Source organism: Carassius auratus, unplaced genomic scaffold (genome assembly GCF_003368295.1).
Source record: "Carassius auratus strain Wakin unplaced genomic scaffold, ASM336829v1 scaf_tig00215205, whole genome shotgun sequence".
NCBI classification, from domain to species: domain Eukaryota; kingdom Metazoa; phylum Chordata; class Actinopteri; order Cypriniformes; family Cyprinidae; genus Carassius; species Carassius auratus.
The window spans coordinates 869,945-893,292 of NW_020527982.1; the positions used below are offsets into that span (position 1 = coordinate 869,945).

The window sequence follows — 23,348 nt, forward strand, 5'->3', positions numbered from 1 at the left end:
TAATTGCAAATATTGCTTTACAAAGTTTGTGCAAATATTTTAAATTAAATTAAATGTATGCATTTAGCAGACGCTTTTATCCAAAGCGACTTACAGTGCATTCAGGCTATCAGTTTTTACATATCATGTGTTCCCAGGGAATCGAACCCCCAACCTTGCGCTTGATGGCGCAGTGCTCTTTTGCAGTGCTTATTTTGAGTAAAAATGCTGAAATGTACATTGATGCACACTATAAGAAGGTAGACACCATGCACACATATACATATTTACATATTTATGTATAGTACATTTACAGTACATATTTATTCACACACATTTGCATAAAGAGCAATTACAAGACATTACTTGACAACTAGCCCTAATGTCTTACATAAACATTCACTGTGTGATTAGCCCAAAGAAGCTACATACAACACGTGCACAGGTCAGGACATTCATGCAGCAAAAATAAATGTTTGTGTTATTGTGCAGACTGGGGTAGATGTGGCTAAACTTCTTTAACACAAGAAATAACTGGAAGCAAAGAGACTCCGAAAAGAAAAGAAAGCTACAAGAAAAGCAAAGAAAGAGGCAAAGAAAAGAGCTAAATAAGCTGCTGTTAAAGCTGCTAAGGTCTGCATTTGAAGAGACTGTGTGTGTGTGTGTGTGTGTGTGCGCGCGCGAGTGCGTGGAAATCAGAGATGTATAAAGTACTAAAGTAAGTAGAAGTACTAAAGTATTCAACATTTTTTGTACTTAAGTATTGCAAGTAGTCTATTTTAAAATTTACTACTCAAGTACTGAAAGTAAAAGTAGAAGTATTGTGTTATGTAGCTATTAAAGAAAGTAGTCAAAAGTTTGAACATATTGTTTTTGCTATTTCAAATGATTAACCTAAAGGACAATCACAATTCCTTTGACTGTAACTTCTTGTAAACACAAAACGGTTACTAGGGTTAGTTAGCCCAATTTGCAAAATTATGTCATTAATAACTTACCCTCATGTTGTTTCAAACCCATAAGACATCAGAGGGTCATTTAGAATTTTTTGAAGCATCGAAAATACATTTTGGTCCAAAAATAGCAAAAACTACGACTTTATTCAGCATTGTCTTCTCTTCCGTGTCTGTTGTAAGACAGTTAAAAACAAAGCAGTTTGTGATATCTGGTTCGCGAACGAATCATTCGATGTAACCGGATCTTTTTGAAACAGTCCACCAAATCGAACTGAATCGTTTTAAACAGTTCGCGTCTCCAATACGCATTAATCCACAGATTAATTAAGCTGTTAACTTGTTTAATGTGTCTGACACTCCCTCTGAGTTAAAACAAACCAATATCCCGGAGTAATTCATTGACTCAAACAGTACACTGACTGGACTGCTGTGAAGAGAGAACTGAAGATGAACACCGAGCCGAGCCAGATAATGACTCGTTTACGAGTCAAGAACCGTTTCTGGCAGACGCGTCTGATTCGTGAACCGATGAGCTGATGATACTGCGCATTTGTGATTTAGCGTGAAGCAAACCGACACACAGAGCATCTGAACCGAACTGATTCTTTTGGTGATTGATTCTGAACTGATTCTGTGTTAATGTTATGAGCCCAGGTGCAGTCAACGCCAATGACGCCATTGCATCGAGCGCAAAAGAATCGGTGAACTGTTTTCTTCAACTGGTTTATTGAACCGAACTGTCAGAAAGAACTAACGTTACTGGTCATCCGAGAACCGATGCAACCGGTTCTTGACTCGTGAACGAGTCATTATCTGGCTCGGCTCGGTGTTCATTTCTCTCTTCACAGCAGTTCAGTCAGCACGCGCAGTCTTCTTAATCGCTTGATTCGCTCAATGATGTGCCAGCTTCATCAAACCTGCCATCTACAGTTCTGGCAGTGGTTTGTAATGGAATGATTCGTAACATTATTGTAATTGTAACGAGTAACGATGCAGCACATAAAAAAAAATATCGGAGTAAAAGTATTAAACTCAGCGAAAATATGTACCAAAGTAAAAGTGGAAGTAGGAGAAAAAAAATATACTCCAGTAAAGTACAGATACCGCCTTTTAGTACTTAAGTACAGTAGTGAAGTAGTTCTACTTCGTTACTATACATCTCTGGTGGAAATATAGTAAGTGAGAAAATAAGTGTTTGCTTATTCTGACGGAGTCGGTGGTCTGATCTCTGCTTTTAACCAGGAGGAGGAAGCCCACAGATGAAAGTGGGGAAGAGCCAGAGTTGTCACACACAGAAGTAAATGGGGAAGTGAATAAGTTGTCAGTCAATGAACAAATGGATGTTGCTACTGTGGAGGTGGGGCCTGACCCTGACACCACGCTCCCACAGGCAGTCCTTCTTGACCTGAGCCCAGTCAACTTCCTGGATACAGTTGGCATGGAGACTACGCAATGTAAGACACAATCTGTACTCATTAGCAATTTATTTAACATCTAATGCTGGTGATACATGGGGCAACTTTTTGAGCAATGTTGCTGGGCAACTTTGGTAAATGTTGCCGTCAACAGGCTACCAGGTGAGATACAGGGCCCACGGACAATCTTAAGTATCCAGATAGACATTTGTTACCCATTCTCAATTATAAAGTGCATAAGCAACATTACTCAAAAAAGTTGGCCAGCAAAATTGCTCAAAAAGTTGCCCAGTGTATCATCAGCATAATGTGTTTTAACCTTTTTAAACCCTTTGTTTAATGACAGATCTATAAAGATTATGGAGAAGCTGGTGTACAGGTGTACTTATGTGGCTGCCAGAGTGGGTGACCAGTATATACCAATAAGTTTTGATTACATTCTTGTTTTTAGAAGAACCATTTTTTTTCTTAGTGTGAAGAACATTTTAATGATCTAAATATATATATATATATATATATATATATATATATAAAGAACCTTTTTTATAAAGTAAAGTTTGCACGGACGTTAAAGGTTCTTCATATGGAACCATTAAGGCCAAAAAGGAACCTTTATTTTTAAAAGTGTACTCTTCCATGTCACATGTTTCTTTTGTTGTGTTTGTTGATGTGGAATCCCTTCTGAGTGTGCAGTCAAGATGGATCTGTTTGTCAGCACTATTTATAATATCTCTCTCTCTACCAGGAGGTGTTGTAGAGAGTATGGAGAAGGGTGATTTCTTCAATGAGAAAGTAACTAAATCGATTCTCTTCTCATCAGTACATGATGCTGTTCTTTACAGTCAACTAGGAAATGGCAAGCAGGTACAGTACATCCTTATCTCACATACACATACACTCATATCAGAGGTTTCCTAATCTTAAGACATAATTTGAGTTTTTGTGGCCCAGACAGTATTTCGAAACAAACATGCATGAATTAACATAATTTCTTGCCTTTCTCCTTTTACAGGTTATGCAAGGAACACATTTGTAAATCAAAACACCAAACGTGATACGGAACGCAGCCAAACACAAAGCTGGATTGTTATTTAATGTGTATTTCATCATAGAGAAGAAAAAGTTAAGGAGGTGTTTTGATTAATAATAAGCTTTTTTGAAAAAACAAACAGAGACTCTTTTGAATGTGAAATATCTTAAAATGGATCTGCTGTAGAATTTTTTTGGGGAAGGCATGTAAAAAAATAAATAAATGTTGAACATCTAGGTGACAGGTTATTCCAGGTTGTGATACTGTAGAGTTCCCGGTAAATGATGGCACTGAAATATTACACAAGAACGTAAACCCAGGTTTCACAATATAATCAGACTCCTGGAAAGTTCCAATTTTGGCAATATACACTATAAAAGTTTGGGGACAGTATTTTTTTTTTTAATTGATCAAAAGTGCCAGTAAAGACATTTACGAAATGTTACAAAAGATTTATGTCAAATAAAAGCTGATGTTTTACAATTTCTATTCATCAAAGAATCTTGAAAAATATATATACCATGGCTTCCAGAAAACATTAAGCTGCACAGCTCTTTTGAACATTGATAACAATGTTTTTTTTAACATCAAATCAGCATAGAATGATTTCTGAAGGGTCATGTGACACTTAAGACTGGAGTAATGGCTGCTGAAAATTCTTATTTGCCTTCACATGAGTAAATTAATAGGAATTAATTTAGGGGGAAAAATGAATAGTCAAGTTATTTTAAAATGTAATAATATTTCACAGTATTACTGTTTTTACTGTATGTGTGTGTGTGTGTTTTTTTTAATGCAGCCTTGGTGAACATAAGAGACTTCTTTTAAAAACATTTTAGAGGTTTCTTTTAAAAACATTTTTAAATGTTTAAAAACATTTAACAGGTTTGAAGTTCTAATATTCCTCTTTTTTTATGATCAGTCTGAAGTGCTGATAAGCATCTCAGTGATATTTAAAATTAAAATGTGTAGTTCATTTTAATTTGATGGTGCTGTTTTCCTGTATGAAGACTCAGAAAGTTCATGAATAGTGTCTTTATGTAAATGGACTTCCCATAAGGAACAGGAGAGGACCATCTAGAACCCACCCAACTACTGTATCAGCATATGTTTCAAGAACATTCAAGATAATCTTTCCTGTGCCAAAAGCACAATTGCAAATGACGTACTGTGTGCACATACAATGTGAATAAATATGTTAGTCATTTTATCTGTATATCACATAAGGACTAGAAAACAACTCTGCAAGTGACCAGCATTAGTCATACCCTGAGCTTATCTCGACTTATTGAAAGACAGACAGTCGACATATGTAGATAAATGAGTTTAATAAATCTCATTCAGTTGAAACGAATGTGGAGAGAGAGAGAGAGAGAGAGAGAGAGAGAGAGAGAGAGAGAGAGAGAGAGAGAGAGAGAGAGAGAGAGAGAGAGTTTCGTGTGTATGTATCTATGTGTGGGTTGGCGGTTTCTCGCACAGCTCCCCTTTCTTCATTCTCTCTCCACCCACCAGGCGGCCGCTCAGAGTTGAGCCCAGTGCGGGAAACAGCAGCAGGCTGAGCACCGCTGTCAACGACCGGCTCCGATACACTGACTAGAAAGGTGGACTTGATTTCTGTCTTCAACATTCAGTGTGTAGCAGGTTCAGGTAGGTGGTTGGTTGAATTTGCTTTTGTTTAATATCTAGTAAATATGATTCTGTATTAAATGATGGGGAATCACCTTTTCCAAGCACTGTTTACAGACAATCTATAAGCCAGACACGCGCACCGAGTCACTGGAATTCACGTTCCTTGAAGAAACTGCGTGTTTACATGTTAGGGACAGAAATCAGATTCTTTTTATATCATTAAATAGTTGTCCACACTTTGCGGTATGATCATTTATCTTAGTTATATGTACAAATATAATCAAAACTAGAACGAATAAGGCACTTAATAAGTAGACCCGTTTGGTGACATTTTTATTTTACAGATATAGGCTACTTAGTCAGCTATGCATAGCATTTTGAAGAAGTATAGACGTGAAAATAAATGTAAAAAAAAAATTACATTGCTTAAATTAAACGGCATTAATACATATTGTTAATTATCATTAATAGACTGTGGACAGATAATCGGTTTGCTGGCTTTTTTGTATTGATTGTTTTTTAACATTTAGCTGAAAAAGGCACTGCATTTTAAACTTAGCAGTTAGACAAACAAATAGACAATGAAAATAAAAAAGGGGTCATTTAGATGGCTTTTTTGTGTGTAGCCTAATATTTTTTTGTTCTTGTGTAAAATTTATAATAAATTATGCATTTTGGATATGCAAACATACTATTCTGTATCTGTCGTAAACAGATTCTCGATTATCGAGAACTAAGATGGGCTAATGCATGAAAATATCAGTGTTCCTCCGGATTGAGAGAATGGACAGCTTAACTGTACCTATTACAGTCTAAATAAATCAGTCACTGCTGGCCTCGTTGCTCTATCGACCCAAATAAAATGATTGGGCTCAAATAATTGGCAGGTCGATGCATTGGCAGCTTCTCTCACTGTCTCCCACTTGGCATGCTGCAACCATGCTGTCAATCACAAACAGTACTGCAGTGCACGTTTTTTTCTTCTCTCTATTGGAAACTGCTCAATGCGCTGAAAATAGACTCTTTGAATCGTCGGTCCATTTAAAAGCGCGCGCGTGCTTGTGTAGTCTACATGATGCTCAGGACAGTCGGTGTTATCTCTGCGGTCAGCTCAGCTCCGACGTCAGCTAGCCTACTGTCATTTAAAACATTCTGCCTGTCGCTGTACATTGCGCTGAACCAGATGAATAAAATCCCCGGAATCCACATGCTAGCCACCTGCCTATTAGTCGTTGCTGTTTCATCCTGGTACAGCAGCGAGCTTCTGACAGCACTCGGTCTGTTTATTTCAGCCCTCGGCGGGGACATGCCGGAACCCGAAGGGAATCGTCTGTCACCGCAAGGTGTCCCTTACACCGACCTGCCGCACATCGTCAACGCCGACGGACTGCACCTGTTCTGCCGTTACTGGGAGCCCGACAGTCAGCCAAAGTAAGTGTGAGACATTCATATGCTAAATAGACACAGATCAGGCCTCTTGGGATAAAGCGAAGGATCCTCCCTTTGCAGCCTTCAGTAGATAAGGACGAGAGACTGTTTACGGATGTTTCCTTACGGCGCCTATTTTTAGCCAACTTTGAAGAGTCTGCCTTTCCATTCCAGCACCTTAACGATTACTCAAAACCGCGACACGCATTCAGCTATAAGGTCATATTTGCGGTAAGCGTTAACAGCGGGACGATCTGCGCGTTTCTGCGAGATTCTCTTTTGTTTCTTTTGCAAACTGTCTAAACTGAGTGAGGAAATAAACGAGGGAAGTTTCTTTTAAAATCCTGTTTGTAAAGGTGCAGACAGTTACATACAAATGTAGCCTAGTGCTATAGAAAATATTCCACATATAAACTCAATAAAGAATGCATATGTTTTAATGTTTTATTACAAACAAAAATCATTTATAATAATAATAATAATAGTAAAAACTCTGTTTCAAATTAATCTTGTCATACAGTATGAAAAAGTGAGTAGCCTAATATTTCTAATTTATATTTCATGAAAGACACTTCCAGAGAACTGAAAATGATAACTTATTCAATGAAGGATTCAAAGTGATAACTGCAGTTGCTGAAGCTGCATCCGAAATACTTCACTGCCATGATTCACAACATCTCTCCTGAAGCCTCATGGGATAGTTAAGTGTCCATGTCTGGATATATTCAGTAGGTCCTCTAGGTACATTTTGCCTACTTTTTCAAGAATATTTCTGACATAATACTTGTCTGTTTAGTGAGAAAGTAGGCATATTTGGATGTATGATGAGTCTTTTTGAACGATTCTTTAAAATATTTGTTTGTTTGGGAAACACACTGGATGTGATACATACCGCTGACAAGTTTATGCTGGAAACATAAAAAAAAAAAAAAAAATGGACAAATTTTTGGAGAAACAACATTAAAGTGATACAAACTGAATGAAATGAGAATTCCAGACATACCAATCTTCAAAGAGCTGTTTAATTTTAATCTCAGCTGGCCAGCTTCTCATGGGTGTTGCCCAGTTGACATCACATGCCGTGCAACTTAACCAACATAGAAATAGTTTTTTAAGAGAATTTATATCTTGCAGGCAGTGCCTGCTTTCACTTACTATAGTTTTCAAGTGATATAAAGCCAGTTTCTCACAAACATTATCTTGTTAAATGACTACAGTATACCGTCCTGAATAACTCAAAGTAAAAGTGAATGAGAAAGGGGCCCACTCAGTATTTATGCGGAGAACGATGAAGGGAATTTCTTGGTTTCCATGAGTCGAAAGCCCATTTATGTCCCCTTTATGTCCACTTATAGACTTACACACTCTCACAGTACAGATCTGCTATACTTTTTCACTATAGTTTCATCAGCAGTGGTTCTCCTTAGTCATTTTAAAAATTTATAAAAAATGTAGTATGTCGGTTTGTCAGATGTTTCCATCTACATTACAGTTCAGATCAGGGGGTCAGTGATGATATCCTCTGAGACCCTCACCGTCCCAGAGTCAGACCGAGTCCACGCCAGTGATACTCCAGTTCTTACACAGAGGTCATTCAGGTATGGCCAGTCTGACCAGACACCAAAACCAGCAGAGTGAGTGTCCAGTTTCCCTCTGGGTTTTCTTTTAAAGTCAAGCAAGTGGGGCTCATCTGTGGCTAACGGCACCCTGCGTCTCCTGAGGTCAAGGAACAGGGAGGATCGAGCCAAATCCCTAACATCTCTGTCATCGTTTCTCAGCATGTTCCACATGCTGGTATAAACCCAAATCACGTTCGGCACTCCCAAACCTCCTTCCCACTGGGGATGAAAAATAATGTCACGAGTGCTATGTGTATTCAGTCCAAACCACTTTAGCACTAAGCTCACTGTTTTATTATTCATTTCGCTCAGCACTTTCTGCTGGATATGAACGTTAGAGAACAGATGTTGTATTTTAGACAGTGCCACCTGTCTAACAGCCTCCAGCTTCATGGTCAGTGGCAGTGGACATTTATCAATCAGGTCCAGCCTGCATGTGAACTCTGTCAAGATGATGTTTGCTCTTTCCATTATCCTGCAATGTTAATTTTATGTCCAGAATGACCTCCTCTCCTAGGTTCATGAAACAGTCGTCCATGAAATGCGTTGCTGTTCTGTTGGCGGCATTTAGCAAATATTTCAACATATTCACGTAGACACATGGGGGCGTGTTTTACATTTTTCACATCTGTGTGTAGTTTAGCATGTATGTGGATAATTATTTTATGTCTGTGTGTAGTTACTATGCAAAAATGCATTTTTTAGAAGAGTTTAAATAGTTTTGATTAAATGTTTGCTTTTGCAAGATACATGTGATGGTTTGCATGTTGTGTGTGTGTTTTGTCGTTTTGCATGTAGAGTTTGGAGAAATGGAGCTATAGTAAAAAAAACTTTGTGTAAGCATTTTAAAAAAACAGTGTTTGTGTGGGTGTCATGTCAAGCATGTCAAATTCTCTATGCCTACTGTTACAGAACTGTTGTTTTTTCAGTAACTATTCACCCTGAATTGGCCGTAGTGCGGTCCAGGAGAGCATGCCGTTACCATAGTTACCATCTCTTCCCCTCTGTCAGACTAAATTGACCTCTAATGCTTGTCAACAACAATGTATATGACAAGTGTGTGTGTGTGTGTGTGTGTGTGTGTGTATCTGTAAATGTTCATATAATAAGAGTAAATTGATAACCACAAAACCATGTGATCTTCATTGAAAGGTCATTAAACCACAAATATTTGGTTTTGAGAAATGGAAGATATAGCTTCCCATGTGACTGAATGTGAAAGATTCAGAGCAGCAAACATGAAGGTAATGTAGGCATCAGACATGTTTGTATCAAACATCTAAACCAATATCCCCTTTGCTGCACTCTGTAATTCTATTTATGGTGAAATATTTAGCCTGTGTTTGATCGTTTGAAGCTTCTGTGGGTATGTTTACTAGATGTTTAGAAGCATCTCAGTTTAGGGTGGTAGGACATGGAAATTGCTGAATGCTATGCATCCTGATACAATAAACTGATCCAATATGTCCAGTATGAACAATACTGATCCAATGCTGTTTTTTCCCCCCTTTTTTTTCTTTTTATTATGTAACATCATCTGAATGACCCCAAATTTGAATCCCACCTGAAAAGATTTTACACGTTTAGTGCAGACATTTTATATAGTCTAATTCAGGCGTTTTCAAACTCATATAGGATCCTTTTCTTACCAAAATATAAAGGCATGTGTATATTTTATGAATTTATATATTTTAATATTTATATATATATATATATATATATATATATATATATATATATATATATATATATATATATATATATATATATATATATATATATATGCAATCCAAAAGTATTATTACTAATATAAAAGTGATATCATAATAAAACTAAACTATAACAACTGTTACAGATAAAGTAAAACTCGATCTTTGTTTTCTGACTTCTTAAAACTAGATTCAGAAAAACAATTACTATAAAATGCAATATAATTAATCTTCATAATTTCATTATTTTTAAAAGCAGAATTAAACAGTAATGCTAGCAATTTTGGTAAATGTGATGGCCCCAAAAATCTTTACATTAAATATAGCCTATTTCATTAGTATCTTAAGTGAACATGTTACCATTGACAGCCCTGAAAGTATATTTTGTAAAATCATTTTTTTTCTCTTAAATAGGTTGTGAACCTTCTAGCACTCACTCGCTCGACGTCTAACCCAAAAAACCTTTGAAAGTAAACATCAACGTAGTAAGGTTGTCTGTTGGAAGTTGAACTTCCACTTAAAAGAACTGGCATGACAGATGTGAGCAGCTGAAGAGTTTACACTGAGTTCACCACTTCACTGCTTGGTTTAACATTTAACAGAACTACTCTACTTACAGCCCAGACATCGTCTCACAATGTCCTTTTACAGTCTCTTACATTGCACATGTCCAGTGCTGATGCCACCAGATGCAGCTAGCGAAACAGAAAGTGGGTGAAAGTTGAAAAGACCACAGTAGCCCATTGTATGACCCCAGTAATGATTGACAGATCGCTCAATAGATAATCTGGGCATTGAACCCATGCAGAGTACTGAAACACAGTTCGATAAATTGGGTCATGCTGGTCAGCGTGGTTCATTCTCTTCTGTCTAATGGCATTTGGAGAAGAATTCTCCTGCCAAACATGGATATTTATACAGCTGTCAGTGCACTTCCAACTTACACACACAAATTTGTCCCTCACAAGTATGGCCCAGATTGTACAGGCACACCGTTTTTTTTCATTTCTGTTTATCTCCAATCTGCCCTTGATGCTTGTTACTTTGTAGTTTAACTATACTTTAGATCTGTTTGGGAATTTGAAAGACGTGCACACACGCGCGCACTAGGAAACACACACAGTAGTCTCTCTGTCTGCCTCGCAAACTCCATTTTTAGGGTTCAAGGACAAAAGATTTTTGATCTAAGGATGATCATAACCACACACACACAAGCACTTCCATTTTATCTTACACCAAGTTACCAGCTCTTAGATTGAGACTGAGAAGCTTAATTTTTAGTAAATACATTTCTGAATATGACGGAGAGATGGATAGAATGATTAGCAGTTTCTCCAGAAGTAAAGATGCACTCTCTCAGTCCTCTGAGACCATGTGAGCCAATTATACATTTACAAAGACTCTTTTTGTTACTGATTAGAGGCTGCATCGAGGTCAAGAAATCTGCACAAGTTTGGATCTAATACAGCTATTCCCCATTTCTCTCTCTCTCTCTCTTTCTCTCTTTCTCTCTTTCTCTCTCTCTCTCCTTCTGCCTTATTATTTATGGGTTTTAGGGTGTATGCTACTAATGAGAACATCTTTTTATTCTGGAGAGAGACTTAGTAGGATGTGTCTGTATTTTGCCTGTGTTGAGGAAACTGAGAAACAGTTCTCAGTAATACCGGTTTAACTTGACTTTCATGACTTTTGCTTCTATTAACACAGAATTGCACATGCATTTTTCTAAGGTAAACTGATAACCTTTTGACAAAGTTTTCTGCACTAGTTTTCATGAGAAATCGGGTCCCCATTAGGACTTCAGCCAATCCCATTTGCTCAAATAACTTTAATGGGTACTTTCTTTAGTTTCTTTAGTTCCTGATTACAATTCCTATCACATCACATTTTAATATGTAATTTAAACTACATTAATGGCCTTTAATGTTTGTTTTAGTCAACTTGTGTACAAGCATAGCATGCCCGATTAGCCTCATACCTGAAGCCTCAAATCTGAAATGACAAATGACTCAAAAATAGTCAAGCGAGAATTAAAACACATAGAACAAATTTTGATACTTATATTGTATAGTTGTTTAATATGATTGCATTTATGTCAAATAGACTATGAAAAGTCTGTGTAAATACACAGTTTTTTTGGTTAAACCGATTGTTGTAAATGTATGTATTATTGAAATTATTCCCTTATTTGGAAATTAAATTTCATTCATTTCTTTCTTATAAGTAATAAATAAATTGTTAATGAAACCATTAAGCTACTGGAATTGTTAAAAGGAATCAGAACCAGTTCAATTATTTACAGTTTCCTTCCCAAATCAATGATCTGTGTTTTCCTCCAACAGGGCGCTGGTGTTTGTTGCCCATGGAGCGGGAGAGCATAGTGGTGGTTATGCTGACATTGCTCACAGCCTGACCCAGCATGGTATTCTGGTGTTCGCCCACGATCACGGTGAGTGGCAGACTCCTAATCAAGTGGCTAAAATCCCCAACACACAGATTTGTTGGTTAGCAACAGTGCAGCAGTGTTTTGGGTGGTATGGGGGGGCATGCTCTTCATGAGGCTCCGAGAGTGTGGGGTGAAAAATTTATTTATGCCAACATTTGATTCCTTGGTATTCCTCCACCCATTTTTACTGTCATTAATAACAGATGTTGTGGGAATGTACATCCTGGGTTTAGAGTGGGGATGGAGTTGAGAATAAATGAATATGAAATTAAACGTACAGAATATAGAAAATAGCAGGTGCTATGTGTACAGAATGTTAAAGCGGTTTTGTGGTGGTGCCATGGTAACTAATGATTTACACAGAGAGACAGCAAGCCGCCTTGTGATGAGCAGTTGGGGTTGTGTGAGTGTGTGATTTGACTGTCTGGTGTCTCGGTGTGAGTAATTGAATCAATTGAAATACAACAAACAGAAACCCCTACAGTCAGTTTCTCTCTATCTGTTTTTTCTTTCTGTCTCTCTCCTCTTCTAACATGCAGTCTCACCTTTCCGTATGTCTGTATACCACATGCTTTTTGAAATTTCTATTCTGTTCTGTTCATTTGTTTGTTCAATTATTATTTTTATGTTAATTTGCTTAACTAAATATCATATCAGCTGTTTGCCTAAATTTCCAGAGCTCTTTGTGAGCTGTTTGCATGGCATTGCAAGTCCTCTTTTATCTCCTGTTTAAAAGGAGAGCTGATATACAAAGACACAAGTTAGGGGAAACAAATGCTTGGACTATAATTCTCTTTCTCTTTCTGTCTCAGTTGGTCATGGCCAGAGTGAAGGTGAGAGGATGGCTATCAAAAACTTTCAGATTTACATCAGAGATGCCCTCCAGCACATTGACATCATGAAGGGCCGCTACCCCAATCTGCCAGTGTTCATAATCGGACACTCAATGGTAGGACACCATCAGTAGATTTTAAAAAGCAGTTTATCGTGTTTTTCCATAAGCAAACAGAGGTCAAATCCCTTTTATAAGAATGATGATTCTCAAGATGAGATGACAAATAATCCTTCACTGTCATTGTAAAAGCTATGACTTTGAGTGAGAGTGAATATACGTTAAAGGGTTAGTTCACCCACAAATGAAAATACTGTCATTGATTACTCACCCTATTTTAATATAAATGTAGGAAACGTAAATGCTGTATGAATGATACATTTCCACACTTGTTGGTGGCTGCCAAAAACAGTGCAACATGAAAGCATGAATGCAATACAATATGTAAAATAAAATATTAAAATGCCCCTAAATTTTGATCAGATGCTTAACTATGCAAAAAGTTCCCACTGGTTAGGAAAATACAAGTATAGTCTCTTTCTCTTACTTTAAAGGGATAGTTCACCCAAAAATGAAAATTCTGTCATCAATTACTCACACTCATGTTGTTTCAAACCCATAGACGTTGGAACAGGGGGGGCTGGGGGGGCGGCCGCCCCCCTCCCCGTTTCCCCACCCCATATATATATATACAGACTCTAAATTAAAATGTGTTTGATTTAAGCCTACATTTCAAAATTTTGTGTCAGAAAATGTATTGTTTTTAAGCCTTTCACATGTACGATCACACAGGTGTAATCAGTCTAGGCTGGTCCCTGGCGCATACGATCAAGTGCATCACATGATCAACTGCTAAATTCAAATGTTGAATTTAGCCAGAGACAGGCGCGCTCAGAGCTGTCATATATCACAACTTTTCAGTGTTTTCAACCACATACTGTTTATTTTAGAGTTCAAACATATAAATTCACATAAGTACAAAAAATACAACACATTTAGAGTTTGTAAAATACACACTGATGTCTATGGAAGAGGTAATAATAATCCTTTCCATTATAATTCGACACCTTTTATTCATATCAGATACACATTGTGTAAGTAACTTCAATGTTTACTCTACTCTATTCCCAGTTCACCAGCCACTTTACTTTTAGGTATTTCAGGAGAAGTGGATGAATTCACGTGTTGTAAACATAGAGGTTGTAAATCCAACAGATCCGATTCTCTGAACTGCGTCTGCGGCACAAACTAACACGGCGCCGCCCATCGCGCATACAGATCAACTAACGCGATCGTTATAAAGGTGTTTAAACAACAATATACTTCCACTTGCATGTATTTGACAATCTGAATATCAGATATTTCATGCCATAGCTAACACATTTGTGAATATTCTGAATAAAAAAAGGAAAAATGACATAAAAGCAGAACATCATTCATTCAGCGCTGTTGCTGCTGCGGTGTGTCACGTGACAAGCAATGACGCGTCACCATGGAAATGCCGCCCCCCCTCTCACAATATAGTTCCCACGTCCCTGTTCAAACCCATAAGACCTTCATTCATCTTCAAAACACAAATGAAGATAGTTTTGATGGAATCTGAGACCTGTCTGACCCTGCATCAGCAATGCAACTGAAATTTTCAGAAACGTTGCAAGAAGATCTGTAAAATAATCCATGTGACATCAGTGGTTCAATGGCAATTATACAATCATACTCGTATTTCCCTAACCAGCAGGAATTTTTTGCATAGTTAGGCATGTGATCAAAATTTTGGGCCACTTTAGTATTTTATTTTACATATCGATTTGTGTTGTATTGCATTCATTCTTTCATGTAGCTGCGTTTTTGGCAGGCACCAACAAGTGTGCAAATGTCTCAGTCATATTTACATGTTTCCTACATTTTGTATTCAAATTATTTCTGAGAATCAGACATGTCACAGAAGATGTTAATATTTTTGGAGGGGAAATTTCTATAATAACATTTAAGACTGTTTTATAAATGTTCCAAGCTATTTACGGCTGTCGGAAAAGATAAAGTAAACTATTTTGAACTGTCTGTGACTCACTGGGTGGAGGCCACAGGAAGACCGTTTGCTTTTGCTTTGCTGCATTTCCAATGTTCAGTATGTGTTAAACCCGAATTGTGCTTGACTGAATTTGAACAAAAAAATCCAACTGGAAGCTCTTTACCTTCGTTTTTTGCTCAGGAGATGCATACTCAAGAAGCTTCGTGAGCCCTAAAGACTAGAAATGTGTCTTCACTGTATTTCCATGGAACATCACTGTCACAAAGATGGGATTTTTCTGAGATAGTTGTATGGTATAAATATCCCACTGCATGGGTGTCCTGGTAAAGAAATCCTTTATGTACAGTTACACTCTCTAATTAAGTATCTTATGTAATACCAGGCTGTCTCTTATAAGAGTCTCTTATAAGAAATAATAATAATAATAATAATTCCTTACATTTACATAGCGCTTTTCTAAGCACTCAAAGCGCTTTACATTGTCAGGGGGTATCTCCTCATCCACCACCAGTGTGTATGGAAAATGAAATGTTTTTCTTTTTACACAATGCTTCGTTTAAAGAAATTTCCAATTAGGCGTGTCTTGTTATTTCCAGTCATGGTAATATGTTTCCTTGTAATTGTCACTTCCTGAGACCTGAGGAACTTAAGCTACCGGCTTAATAAACATAAGCTTTCCTGTCACATGCTTACAGATGAAAACAATCATATAATAATCTCTGTGTGTGTCTGTGTGTGTGTGTGTGTGTGTGTGTGTGTGTGTGTGTGTGTGTGTGTGTGTATGAAGGAAATGCAGGTGCAGATGCAAGCTGTTGTTAGTGTAATTATCTGTGTGTAGGTTGTGCATTTGAAATTTTACACCCAGTTGCTCCCAGGGATGCAAAAATTCCAAATTAATAAGCAATTACCTTTTATAATCAAATCAAAGCAGACCACCTATTTTCTTGATGAAGCTTCTAGAGTTAGTGCACATTTGAAGTGTGTCTAAACTGAGTGTGTGCTTGGGTTTGTATGTCTGCTCTAAGTGTTTGTGTGTGAGTGCGTAACTTAAATCGGCCCATTATTGGAGTCTCTTAGAAATGTGGTGGGAACTGTTCTTTAATCTCACCACCTCTTTTGAATCCTGGCCTGGACTCATGAATATTCATAGATAGGATCATAATAGAAACAAGATAAAGAAACCAGAGGAGGAGAGCATCAGAAAATTACAAATTAGGAGTTTCTCAGTCATATTTACTCATGTGAGGATGGAAAACAGGTTTATTGTCAAATTAAGAGTATTGTAGATTATTTTTCTTTATGTGTTTATTAAACAGAATATTAATGCAGGGTTTGCAAACCTTATGATACAAAAAACACCAAAATATAATGTTCATCTTGCAATGCATGCCCTTCCTAAAATATAAAGATGGCTATATATTTCAATGTATACAAAACCGCCAAATTAAGCATGATATTATAAAAAAATAAATAATTGGCTTTTATATTATATTCACAGTGAAGCACTTTTAGAGTACTGTTAAATGTATATATAATATAAGACGCCCCCCCCCCAGCAAAACAATATGACGTTTTTTTCTTTCTTATTGTTAAAAACTATGGATGTCAATAAAATAAAATAATCACAATTAATCTAATAATTTATGATTTTTCTTTAACCAGAATTAAACCATAATATCATAAAATTCTTTCCTGGACCCTAGTTTGAAAATAAGAAAAATATTAGAAATGAATGAATGGAACTTTTTTAACAGTGGAATATATATGGGATGAAGTACTCTACAATTAAACTGCTATATTGTGCTGTTTTCATTGCCTTGATTGAGTATATGGTCTTGTTTTACTACAGGGAGGGGCCATTTCCATTCTGACCGCATGTGAGAGGCCGCAGGATTTTCCAGGTGTAGTTCTCATAGGCCCCATGGTTCAGATGAATGCTGAATCTGCTACACCTTTCAAGGTAAAAAGTCACAGAGCATGCTCTTTTACTAAATCTTTTTTTTTTTCGGGGGGGGTGTACTAGAACATCCTCTCATTCTTGGTGGTTTGAAAAACGCATCATTTTTCACATAATTTACATTATTACAATGCTTTTCTCCCCAGCCTGGCACAAATGACTTGAGTAGTTCTGGGAATGATAGAGGCCCGCCTTCCAAAAAACTAAATGTGATGTGATTGGTTAGCTGTCCCATTGCATTGTGATTGGCAAACAGCTTAGATGGTGTTTCAGTTCTGCCACACCTCTTGCCAAAGCAGCAAGTTTACTCTGCTCCGGTATAGTTAAGGATGGTGTCAATATTACCATATCAATTTTAGCCTGTTTCAGAGCCCGAGAATAATGAACAAGAACCTTTGCATGCACAGATTTTGCAACATATATTAGAGTGGTATCTAGGGTTGGGCTGATAGACGATGGCATCCTACATCTCCGATGGCAGATAGAAATTGCAACGGTAACATGTATTATGTTTATTTCAAAAATAAAAAAATTCAAAAGGTACTGTAAATATGCATTGCTGTCAATTTTAAGTTATTTATGAATTACTTTATTTGTGACATCACAAAACCCTGAAAACAACGCTGTAGTCCAAACGAGCCATTCGTTGTAGTTCTTGAAAAATTTTTTTTTTTTTAAATGAAATATCTCCCTTTGGAGTGGACTTTGAGATATGTAACTTTCTAAATCTTTTTTAGACCTAAACATACACACTACACTCTGACTTTCACTTCAAAAAGTGCAAAAGCATAAAAGGACCCCTTTATATATACATACATACATATATATATTAGGGGTGTAACGGTTCACAAAATTCACGGTTCGGTTCGATACGATACACTGATGTCACGGTTCGGTTCGGTTCGGTTCGATACGTTTTAGATACAGCAAAATGTAAAAACATCTCAACTTTTCAGAATGCCGCAAGCGCACCGCGGGTCATGTGACAAGAACCAACCAATCAGCTTCATCCTTTCCCGTAACAACGTTGAGAGCTCAGCCAAGATGAAGGATCAGCTGATCATAGTTGTATATGGATTGCAATTTTGAAATAAATTTAGTAGCAGAGCTACTGCAAGCGATTTTTAGAGCTGCAAATCCATTTATCCTTCGCTGAAATTTCCGCGTCTCATGGAGAGAGCACGTCATTGTTGCTTAGCAAAGACAGACGCCTCATGAGCGCTTCTGCCCGAGCGCTTTGGAAAGGAGGAGAAAGACGCGCTTAGCGTTTTCCATGCGTTTTTAGGCACGATATGTGAACGGCCCCTAAGGCGCTCGCTCACTCAGCACGTGCTGAAGGCTCGTTGCAAAATGTCGAATGCCTTTAACAGACCAGAAATATAAGATCCTAAAATAACCAACAGGTCTGGTGTTTGGGTTGGATTCCCTGTAAGCTATAGTGTCTAAATGCTGCAGGGATAGTTTGCTGCGTGCATGTTTCTCCTTTTTTTTTCGTCTTTTCCCAGATAGTACTGACGCATATATCCCAGATATTCCCGCTGGTGTTTTTTTTTTTTTTTTTGTATTCCCGCTGGTGTACCCTGTCATGTTGCAGATGCGACATACCGTTGTTTTTTTATCCACCACTCTCTTGCCATCACCATTATAGCTTAAAGGGAATCCAAAGTGCACCCAAACACCAGACCTGTTGGTTATTGGAGGATCTTCTCATTTCTAGTCTGTTAAACGCATTGGCTATTTTGCAATGAGCCTTCAGCGCGTACTGAGTGAGCGAGCGCCTGCTGAGTAGCCTAACATAAACATATAAGATGGTGTTTTTTTCTTCTTCGGGAGTGTCAGGGGCGTTGCCTGTTACGTTGTTTGAGTTATTGGGCTACCTTGTTGAACGCATATCATTATATTTCTCTCTCTCTTTTTTTTTTTTTTTTCAAATATAATTAAATACTCCAACGAACCGTTCGGTATACATAATGCGTACCGCGTACCGAACCGAAAGCGTCGTACCGAACGGTTCAATACGAATACGCGTATCGTTACACCCCTAATATATATATATATATATATATATATAAACAGAAATGTTCAGGTCTCTGTAGTAAATTGTCAATGTTTGTGGGTTTTTTGATTCATTTCAGGTTTTCATGGCAAAAATTCTAAACCGCTTGATTCCCAAACTCTCTCTTGGTTCGATCGAATCAAAATGGGTCTCAAGGGATCCCAAACAGGTACAGGAATGTATGTCTATGTATGTATGTCTCCTGTAGAAGTCAGGCAATGTATATATGCGTAAAAGGCCTAATTAAACAATCTGGCAGTAGTAACAGTAGATTGAAGCATATAAATAGTGATAACATATGAATGTCATTTTCTTCATAGCTTGGCCCTGAAACACTATGTCCACAGAAACAGCTGGTCCCATTTATTCAGCCATAGTAGACAACATAAACATCTTACAGTCAAATAGATTTAATTATAATTGTTCAAAACTTTTGGTTTATTTTACCCTGTTTACCGAGTGTTGTCTTAAGCTAAGCTACTGTTATATTAGGATAATGTTTTTAATCGTACATAATCTCCACATGTCCATTAGGTGGAGGCATATGACACAGATGAGCTAAATTATCACGGAGGTCTGCGCGTCTCGTTCGGAATGCAGCTGATGGATGCAGCGGCTCGTATCAAGAGAGAATTACCCAACATTACATGGCCCTTCTTCATTCTCCACGGCGATGCCGACAAGCTTTGTGACATCGGAGGCTCTCATCTACTGTATAATGAGGCCAAGACCACTGATAAAAAACTAAAGGTGAATCAAATGTGCATAAACATGGGCCAAACATGCAAAAATAAACATTCTGTCATCATTTGCCCAAATTCAAAACTGTATGACTTTCTTCTTTTGTGGAACACAGAAAAATATATTTAGAAAAATGTTTCATTTTTTTCGGGTCCATGCAATGAAAATCATTGAGGTCCAAAATTGTCCTCGAGGGCCACTGTCTGGCAGGTTTTAGCTCCAACTTGCCTCAACACACCTGCCTGCATTTTCTAGTATGCCTTGTAAGATTTTGATAAACAAAAATTGTTGAAACATTCTTCAAAATGTTGTTTGTGTTCTGCAGTAGACAAACAGTCTTACAGGTTTGGAAAAACATGAGGGTGAATACATGATGACAGCATTTTTATTTTTGGTTGAGCTATTGTATGAACTCAAGGCTTGACTTGTGAATACGATCTGATCTGTTGTTGTGCCAGGAGATGTTTTGGAGATCACACGATAACCTGATCCAGATGCACATTCATGCAGTACTCTGAATAAAAACGCATATAATAGTCCTCCACCAATATTCATGCATACACTGTAAAAAGAAAAAATCCTGTCATTTTTACAGGAAAAAACAGCACCTGTGGTTGCTGGGATAGTTCTGTAAAAATATAGTAAATAATGTAAACATATATACGGAACAAACTGCAATCTAAAATCATAAATTACAAATTAACAACAACAAAAAAATTCTCTTTTTTAAACAAGTAAATCCAACAGCCAATTTCTGTGAATTATAAAGGCCATTCTGCTACTAATGTGTTTTGTACCTTTAACATACAGTGACAAAAACTTCCAAAATTGTACATTTAGCAGTATTTTACGGTAAAATTACATGAAATGCAAGTCACACAAAACAGTTTTTCCATTTATATAGTAAGAGAATGTACTGTTTTAACAAGTTATCAACTAGTATTTTTACTAGTGTCTTTAACAGTTAATATTACAATAATTTTGTACAGTGTATTCCTTCCTAACCCACAGATCTGTATGTGTTTTTCTGACAAACAGGTGTATGAAAAAGCCTACCATGCCCTACACCACGACTTACCTGAAACAGTTGAGTCTGTCTTAAAAGAGGTGAGCACTTGGATCCTGGAGAGACTTCCCAGCCCTCATTAGTCTTAGCTGTCAATCACTGCATCCACAGTTGCCTAAGCCCCACCCTCTACCCAATCTTCCATCTCTATGACAAAGAGATGTCTGACTGCACTACATGCCAACAAAACTACCCCATTCTAATTTACCTAAATGATAGAGGTCATTAGTAAGTGACCTTTGACCTAGAGGTCCAGTTAAGCTTTAATATGCCCAGTAAGGGTTCTGTGGGAGTTTATTCTGCCTGAACAGCAGTCATTACTATGTTCCTGTGGCTCAGTGGCAGAGCATTGTGTTAGCAGCGCAAAAGATCATGGGCAACACACACATACTGGTAAAAAAAAATAAAAATGATAGCCTGAATGCACTGTAAGTTGCTTTGGATAAAAGCGTCTGCTAAATGCGTAAATGTAAATGGAATATAATGCACCTGGGTGCTGAGCTCTTTTGTGTTGCCACGGTAATAGAATGCAGCTGCAATTTGCTCTTTGTGATGTCCACTTCCCATAAGAGATACAGTGCTGCCCCCGCTGGACAAAAGCAGTACTGCATTCTGCTGTCAGCACAGTTGCCAAGGATACTCAGTCTTATATTGCTTATGGCTTGGCAGAAAAACAAACTGACCCTATACAGTATGAAAATACATTTACATTTAGTCATTTAGCAGATGCTTTAATCCAAAGCGATTTACAAATGAGGAGAATGGAAGCAATCAAAATCAACAAGAGAGCAATGGAATGCAAGCTTTGAGACATTCAGAGAGCAAAATGTCTGCTGGGCGAATTTAACATTGGACTTGAAGAGATAAATAAGATGATCTCTACAGACACATCTATGCAGGAGATCCCACAGATTCCCATATATACACTACAATAAGAATTGGAAAGGTTTTTTGTCTGTTCTAAATGTCTTTTTGTGGGTTTGACTGTTTCAAACACCTCGGACTGCTCCATTCTTTGGAGTAAATTGGGAAGTGACTGTTCTGCAGCTGGATTTACTTAATGTGAAACCTATTTACAGCTGTTTCTTTCTTATGGGCTAAGGAAATTTTAATATCTTTAGTATTTTATCTTTACAAGCATTTAGTTACTTTGACTGCTTTATTAATAATAAATATGTTACTGTTGAAATTGTAATATGTTCACAGTAGCTTTTGACCTCGTTGTAGACCTCAGGGTGCGCATGGGGTTTGTAGCTCTAAAGCAACATGAAATTGTAAAAGGTCGGTCGTTCACACCAGCTTAACATTTTAATGCGACTGTTTTGATTCAGACAAAGGAGAGTTTTGTTGAGATTCGTCTGTAATCCTTCAAGGCATTTTATCAATGAATGTAGATCGGTGAAGGTTTTACGGAATGTGGCATATTTTTTTAATGGAAGCAACAAGCAAAAACTTTGTCTAGCTTAATTTTTTAGACTGTCATAGAGCTCTCAGAATTAGATCAGTCAGTAATAATACTGCTATGTGTGATGTGAGCAGAATGAAATGTCCAGCACAAGATTGTAAATAGTGTGCATGTATGTTGAGAGAATATGTAGAGAGTAACTATAGTTTGACTTATTTTATTAAATATATTGTCTCTGTCATTTGAAATGAATCATGTGTACATGGAATCTATGTAACACATCTTATGAGAAATTGTAGAATAACTAAATCATTATCAGCGATAATCCTCTGTGACTTTGACTGTTTCTGTAACTGTTATAAAATCTTCCTAAAGTGGAAGTACTAGGAGCACTGTGATTGGAGGAGTGGCTAATATTCTCAAGGACATTATCTTTACATTGGGCAATAAAGAATGATTCATTTGGATTAGAATTGTCCATCTGAGTTGCTCAACCATGGCATCAAAAATCCTCTCCTACAGTTGCACTGTCCTAGTGAATGGCACATTTAATCTCTGAATTGTAAAGTCTATAAAATAATAAACATTTAAATGCTAAATAATCAAATTAGTTTTGTGGATTTTTTATTCTTCAAACTGATCACAACACAATGGATTTTTAGCTTTGCTTCCCTGTCTGAGAGATTTCTTCTTTGTGAATATTTATTATTTTATTTTATTTTATTGATTTGTTGTTGATTGTGTGCCTTTAACTTATCATGAATATTAACAGATGATCCCACCCCAGTGATGTGCCTTGACTTGGACCATATGGTCATGAGTTTTGATTAAGCACCAAAAATCCCCTAGAACCCCTTCTATCCAGTGCAACATGAGATTTGTGGTTTGGTCTTGATATGAGTGCCAGAAATAATTATGCCTGTAAAAATAGTCTTATATAGTCTCCAGTGAAAATGCATTATGAGGATCTTTTTTAGTAACCTTATAATGAAAACCTAAATTACACTCTGATTTGTTCTAGAAAATCACACATCTGTTATTCCAGTGT

General features: G+C 37.2%; 1 protein-coding gene across 2 annotated transcripts; it reads left to right on the top strand.

Annotated features, from left to right (window-relative positions):
- Positions 1-4,848: 4,848 nt before the first annotated feature.
- On the top strand, positions 4,849-22,853 carry LOC113093970 (monoglyceride lipase-like). 2 transcript variants are annotated; one of them, XM_026259594.1, is made up of 8 exons: positions 4,849-5,027; positions 6,302-6,440; positions 12,108-12,214; positions 13,024-13,160; positions 16,925-17,035; positions 19,168-19,257; positions 19,623-19,838; positions 20,868-22,853. In XM_026259594.1, exons 2-8 carry the CDS (start codon positions 6,316-6,318, stop codon positions 20,976-20,978), a joined length of 897 nt encoding a protein of 298 aa, XP_026115379.1. In that variant the 5' UTR covers positions 4,849-5,027; positions 6,302-6,315; the 3' UTR covers positions 20,979-22,853. The 2 variants fall into 2 exon arrangements, with proteins under 2 accessions (XP_026115379.1, XP_026115377.1); XM_026259592.1 differs by lacking the exon at positions 4,849-5,027 and having other exon boundaries at positions 5,999-6,440.
- Positions 22,854-23,348: the final 495 nt, after the last annotated feature.